Source organism: Chinchilla lanigera, unplaced genomic scaffold (genome assembly GCF_000276665.1).
Source record: "Chinchilla lanigera isolate Chin_1 unplaced genomic scaffold, ChiLan1.0 scaffold00069, whole genome shotgun sequence".
NCBI lineage: Eukaryota > Metazoa > Chordata > Mammalia > Rodentia > Chinchillidae > Chinchilla > Chinchilla lanigera.
In genome coordinates, this window is record NW_004955470.1 from 3,287,474 (window position 1) to 3,307,283 (window position 19,810).

At 46.3% G+C, this 19,810-nt stretch overlaps 1 protein-coding gene across 3 annotated transcripts in view; it reads left to right on the plus strand.

The window, feature by feature from the left end:
* The window catches only part of Nphp1 (nephronophthisis 1 (juvenile)), a 44,535-nt gene extending 26,019 nt beyond the window's left edge, over positions 1-18,516 (plus strand). For 2 of the 3 annotated variants that reach the window (XM_013522831.1, XM_005400633.2), the window contains exons 12-20: positions 888-962; positions 2,611-2,721; positions 3,988-4,070; positions 5,752-5,828; positions 6,469-6,568; positions 11,993-12,105; positions 14,545-14,618; positions 16,258-16,302; positions 17,829-18,516. In XM_013522831.1, the coding sequence (XP_013378285.1) occupies positions 888-962; positions 2,611-2,721; positions 3,988-4,070; positions 5,752-5,828; positions 6,469-6,568; positions 11,993-12,105; positions 14,545-14,618; positions 16,258-16,302; positions 17,829-18,101 (951 nt within the window). In that variant the 3' untranslated portion in view covers positions 18,102-18,516. The remainder of the gene's footprint in view (positions 1-887; positions 963-2,610; positions 2,722-3,987; positions 4,071-5,751; positions 5,829-6,468; positions 6,569-11,992; positions 12,106-14,544; positions 14,619-16,257; positions 16,303-17,828) is intronic. The other variant, XM_005400634.2, reaches the window with a different exon arrangement.
* Positions 18,517-19,810: the final 1,294 nt, after the last annotated feature.

The following is a 19,810-nucleotide window of genomic DNA, read 5'->3' on the forward strand; positions in this document are numbered from 1 at the left end:
AAAAAAACAAATTTAATGGGCCTTAACTTTCTAGAATTTGGCATATAATTTTACATAAAGTTTGGCTCCTTTTGTGTTTCATTGTTTTGTGTAAACTGCAGGGCAAACCTCATACAGGTAGCTTTTCATAAGAGGTTAAATTGCAAAAAGAGTATAATTTGTGAGCCTAGAACCTTGAAGCAAAATGTGGTGTGTCTCCCAGCTGATGACAGTGTCTGTCTTAGCGACAGGGTGAAGGACAACATATGAAATGCTTGTCCCAACTCTTTGTTTGTTTTTTTTTTTTTTTGGTTTTTCTCCAGTACCGGGAATCGAACTCACGACCTTGCGCTTGCCAGGCAGGCACTTTGCCGCTGAGCTAAATCCCCAGCCCCCGCTTGTCCCAACTCTTAAAAGGCCACTTCTATCTGAAATTTCACTCTCAGCTCTTAAGTATTTCATTTATAACAACTTATTACAGCCACAAAGGTCCAAGTCCAAATTCATTTTATTAGTTTCTTCATTGTTTTCTTAATAAATGTTGTAAGGCTTGTTTCTCACTAACTATTTTAAAAGTTACATGTATGCTGGAGTTGATGTAAAAAGAAAAACATCGTGGAACTGCATGAAATTAAAAATGAAAGCTCCCCTTTCCCGCTGTCAGCACTCCAGGACTGAGAAGTAGTGATACATCAAAGAACTTTCAGCCCGGGTGTGGTGGCGTATGCCTGTAATCCCAGCATTCAGGAGGCTGAGGCAGGAGGATCGTTGTGAGTTCAAGACCAGCCTGGGCTACAAAGTGAGCTCAAGGCCAGCCTGAACTGCATAGCAAGACCCTGTCTCAAAAAGACAAAAAAAAAAAAAAAACCTTTCTACAGTATGATTTCAAAGGGAAAATCTCATTTCAGGTCCTGAGCAACATTCATACAGTCCGAGCCACATGGCAACCAAAGAAGCCCAAAACGTGGGCTTTTTCTCCCCAGGTAGGTGATCTGCTGAGTGAGTGGAATAAAAATGAACTTCTCTTACCTATTAAGTTGATGAAGTTAAGCTCTAAAGTGAGGCTGTCACTGTGACAGAGTCACACGGGCCCAGATTCAAATCTTTAAATTCCTTAGTGTTCCTTGAAGCCTTAGGTAAAAAATTACTCATATCCCTGACTCACCCAACGCTATAATTCCTATGAATCATCTTATTCAGTGGATGTTAATTTTAGAAAATACCCATTTGATGAAACATGAAAACAAGAAGATAAAATTTAGGAAGTAGGGTGTTTTTCCAAAATGAACCCTTCACACCGTGCTACTGACAGTTGTGTTTTCCCAGATAAAATCAAAGGTGACGCCTGAGGACTGTGCCTACACCCTGGGACTGTCACCACTCAAACGAGACTTTCAAACCATGACTCAGGGTTACGTGGACACCAGTGAATCAAAGATGTCTTTATGTTCTTCATCCAGCATTAATTGTGTACAGTTTACTTTACTTGATTTCTACCACCGAGGTTTCGTTACTTTAGCATTTTCTTTCCCTCCCACAACTAACTTGTTTGTGTTACTGCACCCTGAAAACTCTTACTTGCCCTTCCTCTTATAGCATCAAAAGATTGTAAAGCAACCAATGGGGAGGTTTGGTGAGAGGACACAGGCCGTGCTCGAGGCCCAGCCACCTCGATGTGTGTGCTTGTGTCCTCACTCGCCCCTAGCACAACTCCCGCAAGTGCAGTGTGACCTCGTGAGCTCCCTGCCCCCAGGGAGAAACCGCTGGGCTCCGTCTGCAGGGGCATGTCTGTGTGTGTGAAGTGTGAGGGTGGAATGTTCTAGTGCTTTCCTGGAATATAAAGGTGTATTGGGAGGATGCGTAAGTATAGAATCCATTGTTGAGTTCAGTTAAGCATCTGCTAAGTGCCAGGCATTCATCCTGGGTGTGTGGGAATTTGCAGGATAGTGGAGAAGAAACACATCTGTGAATAATAGTGACTCCCTGCATCTGCGGTGCTCTAGCCATGTACCGGGCCCTGTGCTGGGCCCCTGTGCACGATGTTTGGTAAAGGCCTTAGAGGAGCCCTGGGGGATGGGCACTGTAGAAAACATCATTGACTGACTGCAATGGTGATGGGGTTCTGAGTGCTTTGGGAGCCCAAGGAGGGGAGGTTCGATCCAGCCCTTATTCCCCAGAGCAGGTACTGTAGAAGAGAAAGTAGACCCTGGCGGGTAGGTAGGACTATTTAGGCAAGAAGGGGAGATTTGGTTGCCTAGGGAGAGGGAAGAGATGAGCAAAAGGGAAAGGAACATTTACAAGACAGGGGTCAGGAGAGCTGAGCAAGTGTGTGCCTTCATCTTTCATTTCAGTTCTGTTTGTGCAGACACTGGCTAAGTAAATGCCTTATGTAAACACCTTGTGCAAACTATGCTTTATAAAGCCTGGGACCTGCTTACAATACTCGCTTCACATTGACTCTGCCCAAAGCAAAAAGTAAAGCAACAGTAATCAGTACATCTGCTTTTCATTTTCCTTAAAAGACCTTTGTCATAATGCAGGGGCATAAACCATTCACAGATGGTCCGGGGAGTTGAACAGCCTCCCCGCTTTTCCTCCTCATCAGTAACTCTGGTTTCTCCACCACTGCAGGTTACTGGCATCCTGCCCTGCTTGCTCAGTGGGGATTGTTTCATCAGGTCCAATTCTTCATCCCCAGACCTCGGAATCTTGTTTGAACTTGGAATTTCTTATATTCGCAATGTAAGTCAGCTGAAACATAAAGCATTCTAATGTCTCAGTTGAAAGGGATGTGTTAGAAATATGTCTATTTACAGGTAAAATACTAGAAGGCTTCTGTGTAATAGAATTTTAATCCCTTGTGGAATTGTCAGTCGACAATGATTCTAATTTTGTAGATAGTGCTTTCTCGGTGGCATTTAAAATGGTATTTGTTTGCATTCATGGCATTAGTGAATGCTAGTGCTTTGAAAGAATGTCAGTTTCAAAAGGCTGGGACTATATAGAAAGTAATAAAAGTGACAGAAGCATTCTAGCTCAGGGGCCGGTCACCTCTGTCCTCCAGGGACCAAGTGCTCTTAACTTTGTGACTGAGAGTTATGAAAGGACCTGGCACAGTGGTCATTTTCTTAAGAGCACACCAGAAACTTGGATTAAGAAGTCACATGAACTGTTGAACCCGTGGGTGTGAGCTGTGCTGGTCAGTCCACATCTGCACGTTCTAATAATAGCTCCAGAGATGTAGAATATAAACTTGGCCTCTGTCAGGCATGGTGGTGCATGCCTGTGATCCCAGCCCTCAGGAAGCTGAGGCAGGAGGATCACTGTGAGTGTGAGGCCAGCCTAAACTACACAGTAGTTCAAGTAGTTCAAGATCACTGTGAGTTCAAGACCAGCCTGAACTATACAGTAAGACCCTGCCTCAAAAAACCAATAATAACAATAATAATAATTAATAATAAACAACTTGGCCGCCCCCAGTAACTCAGAGAATCATCACAGAGAGGTGACATTAGTGGTCCTATGTACCACTGCTAAGACACCTTAAGACAGACTCATGCATGTGTATTGCAAATGTGTAGGACGGCAGGAGGAGCAGGTCCCCAAGCCAGCCTCAGTGGCCTCTGGCAGTTGACAGTAGAGAAACTTCTGAGCACAAAAGCCCTTGAGTGACCAGTTCTGCATTCCACCTGGCAGTGAAACCGAGTTTCAATCCCAAGCGGTATCGGTGTAATTTGAGACCAGTTCACAGAATGCAGGTAGCACTCCAGGCCCAAGAGCAGTTGTGGCCACCTCATGAGGTTCAAGGGATTTTTAAGAACAGTTTCAAAAAAACACGATTGTCACTTGAAGTACCATCTTTACAGTTTGAGTGAAGTGGGCATCTCTTAGGTCTCACTGTATTTTCCGGGAAAGAGCTGCTTTAGTCCTGGGGGTGAACACACGTTTTGTTCCTCTCAGAGGACTTGGTGTGCGGCCTCTGAGTCACACACTTGTTTTGCTTTCTAGTCCACCGGTGAGCGAGGAGAGTTAAGTTGTGGCTGGGCCTTTCTGAAGCTGTTCGATGCCAGTGGTGTTCCTATTCCAACCAAGTAAGTGGGCTGTGCGTTCCTTACCAATGAGCAGTTTTGCACAAGTTCGTCTTTTAGGGTCTGGGTAGCTCAGATTTGTTCTGTTAGCACTTCACCAAGTTTTCACTGTTGACTTGAGCGTTGTTTGAGGTGCTGTGTAAGGACAGCTTGCAGAGTTTCATCCCAGGAAGGAAGAAATGATGTGTAGAGTCAGCATTTTAAGAGATATTTGCACTGACTGGCTGCTGAGGACGTCCTGTCAGTAATTTCCCATGTACTGGCACATTTCCCTGTGCTGCCGACAGAGCCTAATTCTCTTCAAGGAGTGGGAAAGCTGAGTGAGGGTCCTGAGGTCCTGTGTACCTCTGCCTTTCTCCTGTGGGTGGGACATGGGAGCTGTAAATAAATTTAAATTTTAGGAGCAAAAGGCAGACGGGAAGCAGATATTTGTGGTAAGAATCCCATTGTCCCAAATACAAAAAAAGCTCTTGAAAATTAGTAAGACAAAGATCATCTGAATTTCTAAATGGGGGAAATACAGCTCTAAGTTTAGGATATAAGCAAATTCACAGAGGAGACACAAAAGGGCAGGCAGAATGACAGTGAGCAAGATCCCAAGTCGGAATTACAGAATTCAAGGCTGTGGTGTGTAATGTCTCAAATCCAGAGGTAAAAGTCCTCACTACTTCCTGCCTTGGGGTCACCCCCATGGGTGGGAGGGGTCCCCCATTAGCAAGGGTGGGTGTAAAAACCCAAGCTCTTGTGGCATGTTTAGAAAACATGTTCAGGGATTTTTTTTTTTTTTTTTTTTTGCAGTACTTAATGAAAGAAATAAGGAAAATATATCTGCATCTTTCTAAAAGTGAAGTCACAGGTATTTTTTAAGCGAGGTAGAGCTCTGTGATGTAATACAGAAACACCTCCAGTGTGTAGCATACAAAATGCAAGACAACAGTCTGAATGCTGTGGCTCCCCTTTTGTTCATTAGAAACTATTTGTCAGCTTCTGTGGGTAGGTGCCAGGGAGCCGGATCCTGGCGTGGTAGGATCAAAGGGGCCTTTTAACTTCTACTTTCTGCACCTAGGTAGTACGCTACTTCAGAACAGATGCATGCAGGGCTGCGGGTGTAGCTTGCGGTAGTCTTTACATGAAGCTGTGCTTTTGATCCCCACAACCGGGGTGGTGGGGGGAACGTGTATCAGTTTTAAAATTCACTGTTTATCCTGTATATTTGTTTGCCTTTGCGTAGAAAAAGATAAGAGGGGATGATGTGCCAAAGTAGGAAGGAAAGATGGGAAGAGATTTCTTTGCCATCCAAATTTTTTATAGCATTACATACACATCACTTTTATATTTTAAAAATAATTGAAATTCATAATGGCTTTGTTTCCAATAATGACTCAATTCATTGGAAAATGTATTCAAAGTAGTTATTAATTGTCATTAAAGTCAAATAATGTCGATGAATCTTTCTCATTTTCATGAAAAAAACATATTCCCTATAGTTTGTACTAAGAGTCTGTTGACCGAGATGGCACCTACTAGGGACCCACAGCTGTCTCCTTTTTATCACTGATTGTAGACATAATAGTCAATATTAAGTCTGTGAATACCTTTGTGCTCAAGTGTATTTTACTGCTGACTCCAGTGTTCACAAAATGCCCATGAGGCGTACCCACCATAGCGGGTTTTCCTTTTCTAGAACTTACGAGCTCTTCTTGAATGGCGGGACTCCCTACGAGAAAGGCGTGGAAGTGGACCCTTCTGTGTCCAGGAGAGGTACAGCTCTTAGGTGTCGCTTTCCTTCCCTCAAAGCTGGAGCACATCGCAGGTTCCTCCGAGAAGGCAGCTCTCACTGTGTTCTTCACTTGGGTTCACGCTTTTAAAAACAGCCCAGGCTGATTCAGAGCTCGCCTGTGGCAAAGTCAGAGCGTGTAGACAGTGAAACTGATGCGCACGGCCGCGCTGCCCTCCAGCAAGTTGAGTCTCTTTTACTGTGGCCATCGGCCAGGCAGTGTGCTGGGGCCTGGGGAACGGAGGGTAAGACTCCTGTCCTCGTGGAGCTCCCTGGCTCTCCTCAGCACCCCGCCTTTGTTTGGTGATCGCTGCTGCCGTCCCCACAGGGCTGGTGTCCCAACTTGTTAGAACAGGAAGGAGTTTGGGGTCTGGGACGCAGTTGGTTCTGAAGCCACGTGTGCCCTTTAAACTCCCACAGTGACACAGCCCGGTGCCTTTCCGAGGCCATCAGCACTCACGTCACCCTGTGTCCTCAGCTCTCCAAGAGTACGCGGGGACTCCCGCCTATCACACACTTCAGCACGCTGGTGGCACATTTTCATCAGACACTTGCTTTATTATACTCGCTCCCAAACACTTCAACTTTTTAGGGTTGTCTTTGATTTTTTTTTTTTTTTAACAGCACACAGCAGCGTTTTCCATCAGATGCTGACTATGCGAAGGCAGCCTCAACTTCTGGTGAAACTGAGGTCTCTGAACCAGCGATCAAGACACATACTAAGGTCGGTACCTGCTCACCTCTCCCATGGGCTCGGGAGACTTTGGGGGCCGCCTCTGCTTCTGGCTTTGCATCCTGCCTAGTCAGCTCACTGTTTTGTCAGTTGTTTTGTTCCTCATTAATTCTTCTGCCAAAGATCAGTTGGGAGCTGAGCGTGGAGGTGCGTACCTGTAACTGAAGAGAATCTCCAAGAGTTTGAGGCCAGGGTGGGCTAGGAGTGACTTCAAAGCCTGCCTGAACTACATAGGGAAACCCTGTCCCTGTAAAACAAAACAAACAAACACTATCAGCAGATATTCACCTACTCTCCCATTGACTAGTTAACCCAAGTGATATATTGGGTCATAAATAATTCAGACACTTTTGAATATATGGGGCTTACCAGTGTGTAATCCTATCTTTAGGGAATTTTTTCATTTTTATTGTCAGGTGTACTGAGATTTAATTTATATGCAGCAAAATTTATCCCGTGTAGTGTATGATTCTTAGAGTTTTGACAGATGTGTACAATCGTGTAAAAACAGCCACAATTACGATTCAGAATATTTCCCTTACTCTAAAAACTAAACTCACATCCCTTTACAGTCCCCCAGCCTCAGGCAACCACTCACCTGTTTTCTTCCCTAACAGTTCTGCCTTTTCCAGACTTTCATAAATGGAATCCATAGCAGTGGCCTTTGAATTTGGCTTCGTTCTCTCAGCATGATGCAGCGGAGGTTCGTCCAGGCTGCTGCACATGTTCCTTTGTTGCTTTTCTTTCTAGGCAGTGTTACATTTGATGAATATACCACAGTTTGTTTATCCATCCTCTAGGTTGTTGGACTGTGTCTAGTTTGGGTAATTATGAATAAAGGGCTCTAAACACATGCATACAAGATTTTTTTTTGCCCAGTACTGGAGATTGGACCCAAGGCCTTCACACTGAACTGCATCCCCAACTTTTAAAAAAAAAATTTAATGTTGAGATTTTGAGACAGGGTCTCACTAAGTCACTAATACCCCAGGCTGGGCTCACACTTGTGATCCTTTTGGTTCAGCCTCCCAGAGTGCTGGGATGACAGGCAATGCACCACCACGCACAGCTTGCATACAGGTTTCCTGTGTGTGGACATCTGCCTCCACTTCTCATGGGTAGAGATAACCTAGGAGTGGGATTGCTGGGTCATCTGGTTTTGCTTTAACTTTATAAGAAGCTGCCAAACTGTTTTCCAAAACAACTATACCATTTACCTTCTCACTAACAGTGCGTGAGTTTCATTTACTCCATATTCTTGACAGCACTTTGTATTACTAGTTTTTTCTGTTCTGACCATTTTGAAAAGTAAGTAGTGGTTTCCCATGGTGTTTTTAACTTGTGTTTTGTTCAGGAGACATTTATACGAATGGAATCTCAGATCTCAGATCTACTAGTTTCTCACTCAGTGCCCTTTAGACTTTACACTAGACTTAAAAGAGATTTATGTACCACTATTACAATATTGAGACTATTCTGAAAAAAATAGGCATACCAATATAAACCCCTCAAAACTGTAACAAGATTTAATGGAAAGAAAGCATATAAAGGACTTACTTTGTATAGATTATGCATGGCACTCAGCAAAACACTATAGCGCTAGCCATCGTTATTTACCATTAGAATAATAAATGTGTATAATGCCAAATAGTGCTGTAAAATTTGTTTGAATGAAGATGTGCTATTCACCCGGTAGGATCCAGGGAGGAGTAGAAGCAAACTTTGCAGGGTTGGAGGAGGGTGGCTATGAGAGAGGAAAGGAACTTCCCACACAGGGCCTGGGCACCCGGGGGGGACAGGGCGGAGGGAGCACAGCGTGGGGCCGAGCCGATGCAGGGGACTGTCCTTCCAGGCCCGGCTCCTTACCCACAGGTTACCAAGAAGCAGGGAGAGAAGGCATCCCTCCGAGTGGTTGCTTTGCTCATTCCAGATCATGAGGTTAAATATCCCTGTTCTTACCTCTAATACTGAGGTGCATCTTATTATTACACTACTAACAGTTAAATCTTTCAGTGACCATTAATAATGTGCTCCTAGGTATTACTTACTCTCTTGGACTTTTTTTTCTTTCTTGGATGTCTTCAAGCCTGTAAATTCTCTTTTTTGGCAGTCTTTTATGAGAAAATTGCTCTTTTGCAAGGTGGAAACCCAGCACAGTAGCAGTCTTTGTAAGAGAAGAGCCGCGTCCCATTTGACCTCACCCTTCTCTGGCTGCCCCGCCGCTCATCTGGAAGGCAAACCTCTGGGAACCAGGGCACTGCCGCGCGTGTCTGTCAGGGGCGGCTCTTGATGCTGTGCCTTTGGCTCCACATTCCAGGGTTCAGATACTTCTTACAACCTCAAGATCAAGCACAGCACAGAGGGCAGGCAGGCAGCCCATTCCTCCGAAGCCGGGAACACTCTTCCATGTGCTGGGTTTGACCAAAGGGTCCTGCAGCCTTGTCCTCCAAAACTCAGGGGTGGAGGCATTGTTTGATTACAGTACACAGTGGGCGCCCAGGAAGTGTTGGTGAAGCGATTTCCAAGTGGGGCTCTCCTGCTTGTGTACATGCGCACCTGGCCCCCCGGGGCCTGTCTGTTGTGTGCTCTTCTCTCTTCCCGGAGCCCACAGTCTTGAGAGCGCCTGTCACTTTGCCTGATCCTGAGGTGTATCCTGGGACTGTCAGGTACAGGCTGGGCCACCCAGCTGCTGTGACCCAGGCACAGGCCGCCCTCTCAGAGAAACCAGGCCAGGACACGGTGAAATCAGAGGCCCTGGGCCCTGCAGCAGGGCTTTGGGGTGCGGGCCATGGTGTGAGGATGTGTGAAAGGCCAGGCACCAGCAGGTGAGCGTTAGGACCTCTCAGCTCTGAGTCTGCACCCAGCACCCTCGCCTCTCCTCATCTGCCTCCTCAGCACAGGGGAGAAGGCCAGGAAGGACACCGCAGCTCTCCTGTCCTTCCAAGGTGCCCCCCACCTCACGCCCCACCCCCACCTCTGCTGGCCAGACTTCTCTAGTCCAAGGAGAAAGAATAGGGGGTTTTATCCATTGTGCCAAGGACACACCACAGGGCAGGCCAAGGGTGCGAGCCCAGTCAGAGTGTGGGTCAGGGCCCTTTCCCCAGTCCCCTTGCTGCAAGCCCATAGGCGGCCCTCACCGGCCAGCAACCTCACACGTGTGGGCCCTGTGGCCAGCAGGAGACCCGTGACAGCGCGAACAAGCCAGTGCAGACCGGACTCATCTCTTCCAGCAGGAAAGAGCATTGGGCTTGCCCTCAGGGGTCCACAGTCTCGTTTTGTGGAACTGGTTGTGATCGTGGTGACCATGTCTCTTTGATCAGAAGCAAATAGACGCTTCTGCTTCACCAAAATTTGTCTTGCTACTTTTGGAGCTGCTTTCCAGAGGGGATTAACCTGGTAGGATTTGACCAAGGCCGGCTTCAAAGCCCCTGTTGAGGGAAAGGCTCGAATTTAGACTCTCCCAGTTCTGAATGCCAAGAAACACTGGGCTGTAGAGTAGGTTGTATGTACTTGTGTATGAATTTGCTGTGAATTTATTTTCCTTGCCCTTTTGGTGCATTCCATCCTTTCTCTTTGTTCTTCCATTACACTGTTGCTAAAAATGAATAAAGCAGGAGTATTACTTGACTGAGGCCCATTAGTTACATCTGTCCCACACCCGCCAGCAGAGTTTGTACTGTCAGAGAGAAGTAGCTTTTTATTTCTTCAGTTCAGCTAACTTTGTATAGCCCAGAACTTTCTGGTCATCTTTGGGCTTAGAAAAGCCAGGGATTTCTCAGAAGGAAATCTTGTAAAAAGTGGAGCCACGTTGCCTCGTGTGATGGGAAGGTGCCAGGAGGAAAGGCGGGCCCACTGTACCCACACTGGTGCCTTGCAGACAGATGGAGAAAGGTGAGGACCAAACAGGAGGAAGGAAGGTTCCTCCCTTCCCCTGGCAAAGGCAGCGGCTGTTCTTCAGCATGAGCCCTGAATCTGGGCGTGCAGCGGGAACACCGCCCGGGTGGGCTGGGGACCAGAGGCAGGGCATACGACAACCCTGGGGAGTCACAGCAGGAACCCCGACAGGGCATGTGGTGGCACCCAGGCAGCTTGGCTGGTCCCCTGCAGCCAGCCTTTGAAATCTCAGTTGGAATTTTGGCAACATTAGAAAAATGATTCCTGACTCTGTGTGCCTGTTAGTATATATGATATGAACGTGGTAAGAGAGCCCGTCTTGTTCTTTTTAGTGTTTCTAGAAATGCAGGGAGTGCTACAGGATACTCGGCCTAAATTCCAGGCTCTAACTACCCATGGAACCTATTGCTTTTGCATCATCACAGTGGTCATATTCTGTCTGTTCTCTTCTGATCAGCTAGAAACCTAAACATTACCTCCCTGACAATTTTTCCTTCTAAACTTTCCTAGAAATTAAAATTAAAGGGTAGCTTATAAAAATTGGAGTCTCATTGATGACTTTGACTTATGAGTGTCCTACACCTAGAGTCTCTTATAGACAGCATATATTTGAACTTTTTAAATCTATTCTTCTGATTTTTATCTTTTGATTGGGGTTTTAATCCATTTACATTTAAAGTAATTCCTGATAGGAAAGGCCTTATTTTCAGCACTTTGTTGCTTGTTTTCCTTTACATTTTATAGCTTTTTGTGTCCTTTATTTCCTCCCTATTGCTTTCCTTTGGGTTTAACTTTTTACAGTGACACATTTTTATTCCCTAGGCGTTTCCTCTTGTGTATATTCTGTAGATATTTTCTTTGTGGTTACCATGGGGATTACACAGCACATTCCAAAATTATAACAACTTCACTGTGCAATTGTTTTCTGGTTTTGAGCCCCTTGTACACAGGCACTGCTTTAGGCACGCCACCCTCCCGCCATTCCAATCCTCTGGGTAACGTGAACTGCAGATAATGCTCTTCACACACGAGGAAATGAAAGTACAAGGACAGTGAGTAGTAATTAGTCCACCGCTGCTAGGAAATCGCGCAGTCGGGATCCAGCCTAGGTGTGTCGCGCCCTCGAGTGTCACACCTACCCGAGAACAGTCACAGCGGCACTTCCTCTGCGCCCACCGCACCAGGCGTGGCAGCCACAGGCCTTTGTTCCAGCTGGTGGCTCACCAGTCCTTTCCTCTCCAAAACAAGTGGTTGGCATTAATCGGGGTGTTTATGCTAACATGGAAACGCAAGGGTTATAGCACAGCTAAGACTGAAAGCACACGCCTAAAATATGTCTCTGAGGCTCACTGTGCCCACCTGCCTGGAAATTCTCCTTTCAGCTGTTAAAATGTTTCCCAATAATGAAACAAAACTGGGAACTGTTCACTAAAGTAATGCACAGCTTTAAAAAGAAAAAAAGCACTGTAGGTACGGTGGGAGGGGATTGCTTACAGGATGCATTTCTTTCTTCTGCAATAGTCTCCTGCCAGAAACACTGATTGGAAGTATGTGCTGCTCTCACCTGTTGGTATTTTATCGACAAATTCTTGGAGATGTGCTGCTGAAAGACAGAACGAGCTCACAGAACGCTGGTAAGGAGCCTGTCATTAATGCTCTGTGCTTCGCGTAGATGTAACTATGCTTCTAAGTGGGACGTTTGGAATAAAGTATGTGGGTGGCGTCAGTGTCGGTACTTTGGATGCAGAGTGTGGAGCTTTGGGAGCTCAAATACGTATTCAGTTCTTTCAGATGTACTCTTTCACATTTTAAGTTATGGGAGCTTGAAACTCAAATCTACTTGTATTTTCCCAGCCTGTCTCTAAATAACCTATCTTTTCCCCGTGTATTTGGTGTGCAAGTTATCATCTGGGGAAGAAACCAAAATCCTCAAATAGCTGATTCTTAATACATGAAGTATAGGTGTCATTGGATTAGTTAAAAATCAGTGAATCAGCCAGGCATGGTGGCGCATGCCCATAACCCCAGCACTCAGGAGGCTGAGGCAGGAGGATTGCTGTGAGTTCAAGGCCAGCCTGACCTACATAGTGAGACCCTGTCTCAAAAAAACAAAACAAAAATCAGTGAATCAAGGTAAAGAATATTCTAATTGTCTATGTACTGTTTTTATTCTTGCAAATTCTATTGAGTTTGAAATTTGTTCCAAGTAAAATGTTAAATAATTATTTGATTGGGGTTTTAATCCATTTACATTTGAAGTAATTCCTGATAGGAAAGGCCTTACTTTCAGCACTTTGTTACTTGTTTTCCTTTACATTTTATAGCTTTTTGTGTCCTTCATTTCCTCCCTGTTGCTTTCCCTTGCGTTTAACTTTTTCCAGTGACACATTTTACTGACATGAATGAACCTGCAAGGGCAAATGCATGTGTCAGAAGAATCTCCCTCAAAAAGGAACACCGTTTAGTTTTATTGGCTGTGGTTTGAACTCAGTAGGTCAGCAAGCAGATACGTGTGGTCTGCTGCATGCCAGACATCATATAGGTCCATGATGAATGGGACAGGCAGGGTCGTCCCTCTCCTAATGGAGCAACAGGCCTCAGACACACAAAGCCATTCGTCCTTTGAAATAGATGCTCAGAAGGAAGATGCACAGAGAGGGTAAACACTAGGAGGGCCAGGATTCGTGGGAGGAAATGCTGCTCTGAGCAAAGACTAATTAAAATGAGAGCTCAGAAAGGAATTTAAGCTGAGCATACTCCTGTAATCCCAGCACTCAGGAGGCTGAGGCAGGAGGATCCTTGCAAGTTCCACACCAGCCTGGACTATAAAGTGCACTTAAGGGCAGCCTGAACTGCATAGCAAGACCCTATCTCAAAAAAAAAAAAAAAAAAAAGAAAAAAAAAGGAATTCAACACCTGGGCGTGGGGGGTCCTTTCTGGATAGAGGACCCAGCATGTCTGAGCGCCAAGGCAAGAACATGTGCTTGTGTGCTTGTGCCGGAGTGGGTGGGGCGACAGGGGTGGGCTGGGGCTGGCACCTTGCACGGGTGATGTCCCTCGCCCAGGGACTTGCCACCTGCACCGCTAAGTAGGAGTTGAACCCGAGTCACAGTGGCGTGGAGATTTCGCAAGGAATAGTTACAACCCCAAGGGAGGACAGTTAGGCCTTTTAACTCACACTTAGCTTTGAGTTGATTGTAATAACTCTAGAAAAGCTTCAGGAGTGACATTTACTTCTTAAGGGGGATGAGGTACGTTATTTTTTTCTCTAGTAAGGAGACAGTGGCTCAAGACTGATGGCTTTGTTTGCAGTTGAGCACCAGAGGAAGCCTAATGGGATGTAAAGAAAGGACTACTCCCTACTAAGGACTTGGGGTTGTCCAATGTATCACCCTTGCCATTTCAGAAGTACCTGCTATGGTCTGAAGGTGTCTGCTTCCAATTCCAGGCTTTGCCCTGGTGATGGTATCAAGGGGAGGGGGCTTCGAGAGGCGATTCCACCAAGAAGGCTCCTCTCTCGCAAGTGGCATCAGGTGACCTTACAGAAGGGCATGACCTCCAGAATCTGTCTTGCTTGCCCTTCTGCCTTCTGCCATGTGAGGATACAGTGTTACTCTCTCCAAAGGGCCAGTAAGACAGCCCTCACCAGGTACCAAATGCTTGGCTGGCGCTTTGATCTCGGGGCCCTGGGCATCCCGGGCTGTGCGATGTAAATTTCCACTGTTTGTGAATGATCCAGGTCCAGGTGCTCTGGCGCAGCGGCACCAGTGGCCCCACACGCGCCCGCTGCTGAGCACTTTGTATTGTGTCTTCGGTGCCACTGTTCATAGGACAGTATCAGTGTTCCCCACACAGTATTCGGTCATGTGACCAGAACCTCCAGGTCTTAGTTCTTTCCTGGAACACCTGGATAAGGTGTAGGGATAGGCAGAGGTTGAGGTTAAAGTGTATAAATGGTGTTATCAAGAGATCATTTGGTATCGTAATTTTAATGTGACTGGATCTTTGCGTGTCTAGTGCAGTAAGGTACAGTGAATGGCGTTCCCCTAAGCTTCTCCTCTTGTGTCTTTCAGATCTAATCAGTCATCCAGTGTTGGCCTCCTTCCCCCAGCTCTTGGAGCAGCCCGAGGTGATGGACGCTCTGAGGGTGGGTAGCACAGCCGTGTGGGAAATGGGCTGCGTCCTGGAAGGGGCCGAACACACCATGTGAACAAGTTCTGGCACCTGCTTGAGGCTGTTTTCCTAGCACAGTGGGATGGTGTCTCCCGGTCTCTTCCACTGTCTAGCTAACCCAGGCTCAACCTTCCGCTCAGTACAAATGTCACTTCCCAAAGACTGCCTCTGCGACCCAAGAAGTAGGTGGAGTCCCTGCTGGGTGCACCATTGCGCTCTCTTGCGTGTTTGGTGTTTTTAAAATACAGGCATCTGGCCTGTTTCATGAGACACTCAGGCTCTCGAAGGTCCTCTGTAGCCTCAGGAGCACCCACGGGCAGGTGTGCTAGGGTGGGGCCCACACTCGCATGAGGGATTAACCAGGAGCCTTCTGAGCCCTCCTGCGAGCCCCTGGTGCCCCTTCCTTTCCTGGAGAACCTCTTGCTTGGCTCTGTGCTTTCAGGTTACCCAAGGAACCGGCTGCCAACAGGGAGACTCCCACAAACACACAAACCCAGGCCCTGAGACAAGCAGCCCGGTCACATTCCATCCAGGCCCGGGTCTGCCGGGAGCTGCTCTGTGAGGGCTTCAGTTCCTATTTCTGTGGGATCAGCTGAACCCTGGGTTTTCTTTTCTCTCAAGAAGCTTTTGTGACGTCTGTGGACAGATTGGAAATATTTACTCACAAAACCACTTCAGTCTGTCTGACCCCACCCGATAGTATCATCGCGGCAGGCAGGGTTGTTGGGAAGCGGGGCATTTGGCAGCGTTGTCTACTTTCCTTGCTGTCTTACCTCAGAGGGCTAATTTAGAAGCCTAACACCATTCCATTGTCCATGCTGGGTCTGTGCAGTTGACAAGGAGGTGGCCACTGATTCTCTTCTCTTTTTTTCCCCTAATCCAATACTGGAGATCGAACCCAGAGCCTTCGCACTGAGCTACATCCCCAGCCCTCTTTTCCTTTTTTCTTTTGAGACAGGGTCTTGCTAAATCTTTAAGTTGTCCAGGCTGGGCTTGAGCTTACTATCCTCCATCTGTCTCAGCTTTCCAGAGTACTGGGATTACAGACACTTCAAAAAAATTAGTTCTGATTTAAATGAAAAATGGGCATGGTGGTGCATGCCTGTAATCCCAGTAATTGGAAAGCTAGAGCAGGAGGATCATGCCACCCTGGGCTACATAGTGAGTTCAAGACCAGCCTGGGCTATATAACAAGACCCTGTCTCAATAAAACAAAACAACAAAAAACAGGGCTTCTTTCTGTGGTGTCTTTCACATATCTCTTAGCAGTGGATGCCTAACTTTACAGAGTTGCTTCTGGCATGTGTAGATTCTGAGCAGCTTTTTTAACCCTGCCCATACATGTTTTGGGTTATTTTTGGTTTTTTGTTTGTTTTTTGTCTTTTTTGAGACAGGGTCTCGCTATGCAGTTCAGGCTGGCCTTGCACTCACTTTGTAGGCCAGGCTGGTCTTGAACTCACACCGATCCTCCTGCCTCAGCCTCCCCAGTGCTGGGATCACAGGCGTGCACCACCACACCCAGCTCATAAGTTTAATACAGAGTAAAGTTACATAGGTGTTGCAAGGATTTGTGAATACTCAAACTAATGTAATATTTCTGTTGGCTTTTGTAGAGTTCATGGGCTGAAAAAGAAAGCACATTGAAAAGATCAGAGAAGGTAATAACAGTTTTTCACACTGGAATCTTGTATTTGTGGTGGTATGATTGTTTGCACATTCTAATAATACTTATTTTTTAGTTAAAAAATCATAATCCCACTTACTCAGATAGCATGTTATTTTGGTTGCAAAGACACATTCTACAAAGGGTGTGCATGATCCTTCGTTAGTGTGAGAAGGGACTCTTGATCAAGAAAGTCATTTCGGGTCACTGAGGTTTATTTCAATGAAGGGGAAGTTTCTAAACCAGAGTGTCCCAGCTGGGTATCATATATCCCTTATCTAAAAAAGAAAAACTCCCTCTAGTTCCCAACACCTACATCGCATAAGGAGAAGGAAAAATAAGATTGGCCTGAGCTATGTCAGCTATTAAACAAGTACCTGGTTCTGCTCGTGTTGCTTAGAATGGTAATTACCATAGAAGTCACATGGATCTGTGAGTAGCGGTCTGACTGCTCTAACCCAGGATTGGCAGATGACTTCTGTAAAAGGCCAGGCAGGATTTTTCACCGTGCAGGCCATACGTCCCCACTGCAGGTACTCTCCTCTGCTGTTGTAATGCGAGCGACTGAGGGTAGCCATGTGTCTCTGATGCTTTCTGTACACAAAGAGGCCGCAGCTGCATTTCCCCATGGTGCAGTGCTTGCCAGTTCCTGATCTAACATGTTGATATAAGGGTTGTGGGAGAACAGACAAACTGAAAACTCTAACAGGGGGGAGGGGCTATAGACCATATACTGAGTTATACGTTGTGTGCTTACTTGGGCTCCATTTGATACGCAGCCTTTGCCACCCTGGCACACAACCTTTGCTAAAGGGGCAGGTTGCAGTACCGCAGCAGGCCCCGGCGCTGGTGTGGTTGGCCGATGTCTGTGTGGAGAATGTTGTACACAAGTCGCTCTGCCCTCCAGCTGCTGTGCCCTTTGTGACCCCACCATGGCCTCTTGGCATCAAGGCTTGATGGATCCTGTTGACTTGGCTCCACTCCTGTTACCAGGATCTGGCACCCTCAGGACCAAAGGACCCTGCTCCCCAACCCACACATTGCTGAAAATCCTCCAGCTCTACCAACTCCTTATTGCCTGGGTCTCGTTTCTCTGGACCCCATGTGTAAATCTGTCCCCCTTACAGTTGTCTCTGCTGTGCTATAATTGGGCTAAGCAGACACAGCTGGCCTTGCACTGCGTCTTAGTGGAACAATCCCTTTGTTACCAGAGTTAGATGGGAGGCCATGGTCTCAAGTGTGTGACACTCGAGGATACACTTGGAGACTGTCTCAGGGGATGGCCTAGCTGTGCTCTGGGGTTGCTCTTTAGCTGCCAAGCACAAAGGGCACCTCCTCCATGCCACGTTATGGGTGGCTTTTATTTATTTATTTTAAAGAGAATAACAAGAAAAAGAACCACAGCAAAATATCAACAACATAGACAAAAACAAAATATAGGTGGCTTTTAACAGGGCTTAGAATCTCCTACTTCAAGCATAACGGTGCGGTCTGCTTACGGTTACGGCGGTGTTTCCCCAGAGAGACCGAGAGCTCCTGAAGGCCAGCTTCCTCCTGGTCTACCATGACTGCGTGCTCCCGCTGCTGCACTCCACACTCCTGCCCCCCTTCAGGTGGGCCGAAGAGGAGACCGAGGCTGCGCGGTGGAAGATCATCGCTGACTTCCTCAAGCAAACCCATGAGAACGAGGGCGCCCTGCAGGCCCTGTTGTCTCAGGGCGGAGTCCACGAGCCTTTCGACCTCTCAGAGCAGGCCTATGACTTCCTGGGCGCTGGAAGGAGGAGTCCCAACTGAGGGCGGCTGCCTGGCCCGCAGCATCTGTGGCTCTGGTAACAGAACTCAAAATAACTGACCCATTCTGAGAGCCTGCTCCTTTTTTGTACAGATTATATTTTTAAAGATAACATTTATCCAATAATACAAATGCTTTTAAAAAATAAAATGAATTTTATAAGGAATACTGTTACATCTTAATTTGAAGACAACTTTTTTCAAAAACCAACTACTGAAGTTTTAAATTGATAGTATAGATTTCTATAAAAGCAAGATCTTATCAAAAGCTAAATTGATGATTACTCAGAAAAGTGAAACAGCCCACAAGATAGAAGATACTTCCAAATCATATATCTGACAAGAATTTCATATCCAGTATATATAAATTTACAAGTTCTGCTAATAAAATTTATCTTCTCATTTGTTACTCACTCAATTCAGTCTGATATTTGAATATGATTTACCCCTAATTAATCATTTTTGCCTTTTAAAATCAATATGTCAAAAGAAGTCAAATCTGCTTTTGTTGGACATTATCGCGCCCTTCTGGAGTACAGATATCAGCTAGTTGGAACTTTCTCCATTTCAAATAAATCTGTGGCTACTGGCAGAATGTCCCAGCCTTACTGATAATTAATACTGATAATAGGAGCAGCTGATGCTTAATAGTAGCAGCTGGCATTAGAGTGCCTACTGTGTGCCTGGCATTGTTCTGAGCTAGTCCAGTGGTCCTTACAACTACTAGAGAAGGAAGATACTGGTTTTCTTCATATTACTGCTGAAGACACAGGCCGGCATGTTAGATCATTTGCCTGAGATCAGAGCGCATGGGTAACACAGCTGACACACTGAGTAAAGACATCAGGTGTCGTTTTCTACCGATGAGATGTTAACATTTAAGAACTACATGTGCAAATAAAATTTAAGAAAGCTGCTTGAAGAAAAGTATGACTGGTTTGGAAAGGGTTTAACCTAAACTATTAGGACCATTAGAGATTTTTGGATAGCATTCTGCCATAAAAGGGGCATATATTTTAGAGATCTGTGGGGTTGTTAAACTTCTGGGCTACATCTTAATTAACTTACCTTAACCCTTAACCTAAATTGGTCTTTGTATTAGTCCATTTTCCACCACTATGACAGAATACCTAAGTGAGGTCACTTACAGAGAAAAGAGGTTTGTTCACTTCACAACTGTGAAGGTTTGGGGTGCAGCACCAGTATCCGCTGGGCTCTAGTGAAGGCCTGCCAGTAGGGAGAGTTCACACATGAGGCCGGACAGCAAGTCATGGAGCAGAGAGGGTCCTTTCATCACCACTCACTCTGCCCTGCCGAGAGCTACCCATGGGACCTACCTGCATCCCTGCTCAGGGCAGCATCCTCGTGACCCAGCCAACTGTCTCAGGCCCCACCTCTTCAGGGTCCCTGCAGCTCCCCACATCACCACACAGGGGACCAAGCTCCCAACACCGGAGATTCGAGGACACTTAAATTCTATCCAAATCACAACGGTCCTCATTCTTGGAAATTAGCATGATGTGGAAGGTCACCCCGCCACAGTGGTGACCTGTAAGAACCTGGCCTTGGAAAAGAAACTTCACTATGTCTCCAGGAGCCAGTCTGACGAGACGCCCTCCCTGTGCCTTCCCATCAGCCCACAGTGACAGGTGAGGTGCTGATGCCCAAGATACCTTTGCCATCACGAGTTGGCCCCCGGGACACCTCTAGGT